This window comes from Pinus tabuliformis, chromosome 2_2 (genome assembly GCF_031772625.1).
Source record: "Pinus tabuliformis cultivar Carrire ecotype Pingquan chromosome 2_2, CPIR1, whole genome shotgun sequence".
NCBI classification, from domain to species: domain Eukaryota; kingdom Viridiplantae; phylum Streptophyta; class Pinopsida; order Pinales; family Pinaceae; genus Pinus; species Pinus tabuliformis.
In genome coordinates, this window is record NC_142300.1 from 979889596 (window position 1) to 979896459 (window position 6864).

The 6864-nt window shown below is 36.4% G+C and overlaps 1 protein-coding gene across 1 annotated transcript; it reads left to right on the forward strand.

Annotated features, from left to right (window-relative positions):
• The first annotated feature begins 790 nt into the window (after positions 1–790).
• Positions 791–1318, forward strand: LOC149196549 (uncharacterized). The gene is made up of 2 exons (XM_089408328.1): positions 791–856; positions 971–1318. Exons 1-2 carry the CDS (start codon positions 791–793, stop codon positions 1316–1318), a joined length of 414 nt encoding a protein of 137 aa, XP_089264454.1.
• Positions 1319–6864: the final 5546 nt, after the last annotated feature.

The window sequence follows — 6864 nt, forward strand, 5'->3', positions numbered from 1 at the left end:
TGAAGAAAAAATACCAACCAAAGATGAATAAGGTAAGTGAGCAATGTGCACATATTATTTTGTGCGGATTATCACACCCCAATCAGGCAATAATGGCTGAAATCAAAAAGTTGTAGAGTAGTGGAATCTCGAGGTTCTGAGTAGACATAGCTATTTATAACCCATCATAGCTATCATTTTTCCAACACAAAAAGTGGTTCCACAAGGTCTAGATAACTCATTTGTTGATGTGTAGGCTTACTGTTTACAAAGTTATGGATCACAATATGTAGGCTTATTGCAAGGGAATGCCACACGGAAGGCCACAAAAAGTCGCCTCTCGTAAGTGCACCAGGATGGACACCACAGTTCGAGAAGCTGCTCAATCGTATGCAGATCTAGACCCGGAGCAAGCAAAGGCCATTTGAGAAGCATTGGAGAGAGACATCAAGGAAAAGAGATCTAATAAGTGAGAGGGTTAGGTTGTTGAAGAGGTGCATTGGGTGACAGATACAAGGGTCATGAGGATCCGCGAAACTCTCTACCACAAGACCATGGACACAACGTGGCACATAAAGACGCTCATGGGGAAAGTCATTATGAAGATAGGAACTCAAGGATCATAGTTGAAACATTTCGACATTGGGCTAGAAGTGGGTAGAATGGGTGGAAAGCCATCTGCGAGTGTCGGTGGATATTGAGGGTCGCCAGAAGGACCACATTAACACTATGGAAAAAAACTTTGATGTTTTATTGCATTATGTTTATTACCTGGACATCACTCTGGGCACTGACGAAGATCAAAACGGTGATGCCGGTGATAGAAAACGGTGGTCAACCATTAATGCTCTGGACTGGAATCACTGATTCTAGGAAGGTAACGCCAATGAGGGCTGACGTTTGACAATTGATTTCAGGCGGCCGCGATCTTCTCCTGCGAAACCCAATAGTTTACTAACACCTCCTGTCCAATGAGTAAGTGTGAGAGAAGCACATCGTGAAAGATATTCATCGCACTTTGACATCACACGGGCCCGGGCAGAGGTCTCTCCGGAATGTTTTGAAGGCGTATTCGATTTACGACACAGAGGTGGGGTATACGCAGGGGATGAATTTCATAGCGGGCATGCTTCTGCTTCACATGAATGACCAGGAAGCATTTTGGGTTCCAGTGGCACTGCTAAAATGGATGGAAATTTGGGGTTTATGTTTAGAAGACCTGCCTTTGCTTCACCGATATTTCTTTCCGTTCGAAATGCTTGTGAAGGAGCAGCTGCCCGAACTGGGTAGGCATTTTGACGAACTGATGGTCACGCCAGCGATGTATGCAAGCAGTTAGGTGCATGACTGATTTCTCCCCATGAGACTTGCCATTTCCATTAGCTGTTCGGATCTGGGACGTTTTTCACTTCGAAAGTATGAAATGCCGTTTTCGGATTGGATTTGGCCCTGTTCAAGTTCTTTCAGAATGATAGGTTGAAACTTCCTTTTCACGATCTCCTAACATTTCTGGGAGGGTTCCCAGAGGAGGCTTTGGATGGCAACATATTGATTCCAATGGCCTGTTCGTTGACATCTGAGAGAAGGTTAAAAGAACTGTAGTTAGATTATCTCGTAAGCGATGGCCAGCCATCATCTACGAAAGAAAATATATATGGTAGATTGACACTGATTAGTCCAAATGATTATCACGTAATCGATGACCAACCATCTGATTCAAGATAAAATTAAAATTAAACTAATTTCCATTACATATTTGGAAAAATATATATTATTTCACATTTTTAGTTATCTTTTCTTCCAAACACTTTATCATGTGAAACCCAATAACATTCAAAGAAAATACTAAGATTAGGAATGTTTATTGTAAAACCTCTTTATATAATGTTTATTATGATGTAAAAGCATTTATGAATCAAAATTATTTAGACTTTTTAGCTCAAAACCCATTTATGAAAGGAAGTTGGTTATCCTAATGTACTTAAATTTTTTTTTTTCAAATTTTAATCTTGAAAAACATATTTCTATGTTGTTAATGCGATTTAGTTAATATGAAAGAGGATAGATTTAGCCAAATTTAAAAATCTTTTAGATAATTTAACACAAATTCAACTTGTTAACCTGTATGAGAAGTCTATGCAATTGCATTTTCATGTAATTAAAAGTTAGAGAGGGGACAAGAGTTCTCTCGTGTGAAAAAGTGAGTGTATGCGGGAAAAGAGGAAGGTTATACATGATTTGTAATCCTTTCTCTATTTTTTGAATTTATATATTTGCATGTACCTTATTGCGTCTATATTTGTGTTTGAATTTGACTTGTTTAAACCTATATAGATTTATTTTCTTTATTTAATGCAAGAATAATCGAATTCTCTAAAAAAAATATTTCAGGTTCAAGATAAAAATTTATAACTTGATGTTTAAATTCACAACCTAGCACCCTACTATAGAAATCCAAAATCAGTTGTCAATTAACAATGATGTGATTAGAAGTCCTTCGTGCATTCCATCATCTGGATCCGTGTAATGAGTTTAAAACATATCCATCCAACTGGAGTTCAAGTGATAAAGCTGAACCCCAAATACCTGGACATCCCAATAGAAGTTTGTAAGCCGGATAAGAAGATATCTGGTGAGGACCATAGAAAAATTGATTAAGGAAAAACACATTATGAATCGAGATTTATATAGTTCACTAATCATCTTGGGTGGACCTATTGTAATTTGCCACAAGAGCAGGATTTTGAAGTTCCATGCCCAAAAGTTACTCGAGCCCAACCATATTCGGGTCTCACCAAAGTGTGCAGATTGAAAATGAGTCAAACTCTAAGTTTTTCAGATCTATAAGCCAGAGAGCAACTGTCGTAGCGGTAGTCCCTGCCGGGAGAGGTGTTCAGTTTTTTGGTTAGGTAACCACCAAATGAGCAAACAAACGACAAAATGTAGAAATATCAACAAATAGTATTTCCTAATGTTCCTTCAAATGAGCAAACAAATGACAAACTGTGTTGAAATATCAACAAACATTATTTCGTAATGTTCCACCAAATGAGCAACAGTTTGCAAATGTTGAGGACAACTATCACCTTGCCTCCTTTTTAGTTGTGAGTTTATCACTTCAAAATGAATTGGATTGAAAACTTTAGCATAATAGTTTTTAAATAGAAGCATCCTAAATCATATTAACATTATTGTCCTTTTTGTTTAAAATTTTGCAGAAAATCCTTTTTGTTTAAAATTCTGCAGAAAAGAATATAGGTTTTTTTAAGTCTTTTTGTTTAAAATTATACACAAAATAATAAAGAATAGGTTTGAATAAAGAACGGGTTATTTTGAAGTCCTTTTTGTTTAAAATTCCACACAAAATAATAAAGAACAATTTTTTTTTTGAAGTGGAGAAAACTATCTATGATAAAAAAATAATCGAGAAACAAATACTTTAGATATGCCTTTTACAATATAAGGAGGTAGTGATCATAAGAAAATAATCTAGAAACAAATACTTTAGATATGTCTTCCACAAATAATCCAGAAACAAGTACTTAAATAATCGAGAAACAAATACTCCATATATGCCTTTTACAACATGAGGAGGTAGTGATCATAACAAAATAATCCAGAAACAAATACTGAAATAATCCAGAAACAAATACTTTAGATATGACTTTTACAATATCAGGAGGTAGTGAACCTCCTCCACTTCCGTCACTAAAAAATAGTATAACTATTCCAGGTAGGAGAAGCAATAACCACCTAACCAAATGATACATATTCCTACTCCAATGATGCTTCATGAGACCTGAAGATGTTTTCAGGTCTACCTAATTGTAGATTACCTATCCCTACACCAATGATGCTCCATGATATTTGAAGATTGTTCGACATCTAACGTACTAAGAACTGGACTTAGTTGTTCTCTGTTTCAGGCCATGTTTTTCTTATGGGTTGATGAGAGAGCTTCCATTCCACGTAATGTAGCTGCTATAAAATCACACTAAATATGTCAGTGGAAGATGCTTTGTGTGAGAAATATACAATGAACATGCATGCATTGCATTACAATTTTCTAAACATATAAGTTGAAATTCATACTTTAAAGAAAGATTTTGATAAGATGCAGAAAAGTAAATGATACTTACTTGAAAGAAATTAGTATATCTATGGGCATTGTTGAGTAAGATGAATTACTAGAGTTGTGCATAGGGAAGGAGCAAGACACTGACTACATTTGCAAATGAACAGTTCGATCTTCTGGTACGTTGCTTTGACAAGAAATTGTACCAGTGGTGGCCTAATGTGAATGAAATCAAGTTAGCATAATGTGTTTCAATTATTAGCAGGAATTATAGTCAGATATCAATCCAATATAAAACATAAAATTGTAATTGCAAAGCAAAATTCGATAAAGGAAGAAAGCGGATGTGCAAGAGCATGAAATACCTCACTTGTTTGCATTTTTCTCAAAAGGGATACTGTACTGATAAACCTTCTTCGATACAATGTATGTACTGATGTTGCTTCAGCGAACTGGGCGAAGGGGATATGTTTGTAAACACTTGTTTAATATTGTCATAAATATGTAACGTACTAGCTTGTTTCTGCATGTATTTCTTAGTAGTCTCTACCATTTCTTTATGCATTATCTCGATGCAAAGTATCTTACGTGTTCATGAGCCTTCTAATAAGTAAGCAATAATCACATATAAAGAGTTGAATCATACAAAATTCAATTTCAACATCAGTATAGATGAAAATATCAAATGGAAACATAATTTAATTCTAGAGACAAACCAAAAGACACACCATAGTAGAAGAGTACAACTGCAGAAGCTTTCTCAAAAAGATGAAAAGTTCTAGAGACATCCACCAACTGGTAGAGTTGTCATATCGGGGTTAGTTCTATCTTAGAAGTTAGCAAATGGAGATGTGAGGGAATAACCATAAATAGGGCACAGAATGTTGATTGACAAAACTGAGCTCCATTGGCCTCAATTCATAAATGACTATTCTTTATGATAGGATTTGCGGAAGCTTTTTCAAAAAGCTGAAAAGACTTGGAGACATGCACCAACTGGTAGAGTTGTCAGATGCAAGGTTATTCTGTTTTAGAAGTTGGCAGATGGAGGTGTTAGGGCATATGCATAAATAGGACTCGGAACACAAACTGACAAAATTTTGGAATGTTGGTAGTCGCTGCAGGAATGATTTATCTGACATCAGAAGAAAATCACGAATAAAATGATCTATCTGACATCATAAGAAAATCGTGAATAAAATCCCGGTGTTAGATTGAAAGCTTCATTGGCTGCCAATCACAAATGACTAGATTGATGTTTCTTCAAAGTTATAGCTACCTTCACTAACTTACATCTACCCAATTAACTGCTTGGAAAAAATTTGAGTTTTTGTGATGTACTAGTTCCAATAAAGGACATCGGCTATTAGGTTTAGCTGTTGAGTCCAATAGGATCCAACTTCTCGGTTCTGTTGTGGTAAACAATATCATTCATGAAAAATTTTATAATGTCTGGTTGCAGTCGAGGGCATGGGATGATAACCTTCAAGGCAATATTCATTATAGTAATGAGAAATTTTGCACCTGCATAAACTACACCAAATGTAACAGTTCAGCCTTGAAATTGTTAAGTTGATTGTGTTAGAAATAATACTGAGGGGGGGTGAATCAATATTATTAAATTCTTCTTAATAACCCATTCAGATTTATACTTTAAATTATTCTTCTGAAATTGATGATTTACTTGTATATCAGTACTAAATAATAATTAACAAGAACATCACAAACAGATAGTCACACAAAGGAACACCAGATGTAAGGTGGAAACCCAATGTGGGTGAAAACCACCTACTGCAATATGTCTCTATCTTCTTTCAAATAGAACTTCTTTTACAATGAATTTGTACTGGTGCAGTCTTTTACCAGTACGCAGACTGCTGCCTACAGAGAGCTACAACTCTCTTTCTCGTTCTCCAATCTGGAAGGGAGCTACAACCCCCAACTTTGTTCAAGGACCACGTTTCATTAATTTTCAGACTGGATCCAAGAAGATCAAATGGTCATCAAGTATAAACAAGTCTTCAGAATTACCCAAGCATCAGATTAATAAAGAGGTTGAATATGCCAATATCGAAACCCAATACAGAGGATTTACATATTGCTGCACACCTGGAGGCTAAACATTATCACTACACAGGAAGAACTTAATATTCCGCACCTAGAATCCAGGGATTGCGACTTCATCAAGGCATCCGTAAATATCTGTGCCTGTGCCTTTTGATATGCGGGAATATGCGCTTGCACAGTCTCCTGCAATTTATGATCTTCAGACTTCAATCATACCAGACAGCGCCGATGAGATCTCAGCCAACACTTCCCAACCGATCGAAAGTCTTTCAGAACTATTCTTTTATGATATCTTTAACACCCACTTCACTGTCGCCAAACGATCTCATTCCCTCTTATATAGCAAAGCTCTTTTTAAAACAATGAATCAAAACCGTAGATTAACAATACCAGGGATCCGAAAACCTGGGGCTCACTTGCTTTGACCGATCACTTAAAGAATGACTTAAGTGATAAAAACAACGAAAATATGATGAAAACGGTCCAAACGGGCAAAGAGGCGGACTTTAAACTGAATGCACCCATAACAATAATATATCGGGTCTGCTCCTTATTGCTATTGGCACATGCCCATATCATAGCCTATTGCCGACGGCCGATCCGATGGCTCGGATGCGATACAGTAATTAACCTTGCTATATAAATTTGTCGGGTCTGCTCCTTTCATCGCTATCGGAGATTAGATGTGGGAAGCCTTTATAAAATGGGCGATTACCACGGATGCGATGTTAATATATGTTGCC

Bases quoted from the DNA above. Each gene is read 5' to 3' on its own strand.
- LOC149196549 (XM_089408328.1), top strand. From the start codon at position 791: ATGCCGGTGATAGAAAACGGTGGTCAACCATTAATGCTCTGGACTGGA. The intron at 857-970 runs GTAACGCCAATG...GTGTGAGAGAAG, and splicing joins GAATCACTGATTCTAGGAAG to CACATCGTGAAAGATATTCA.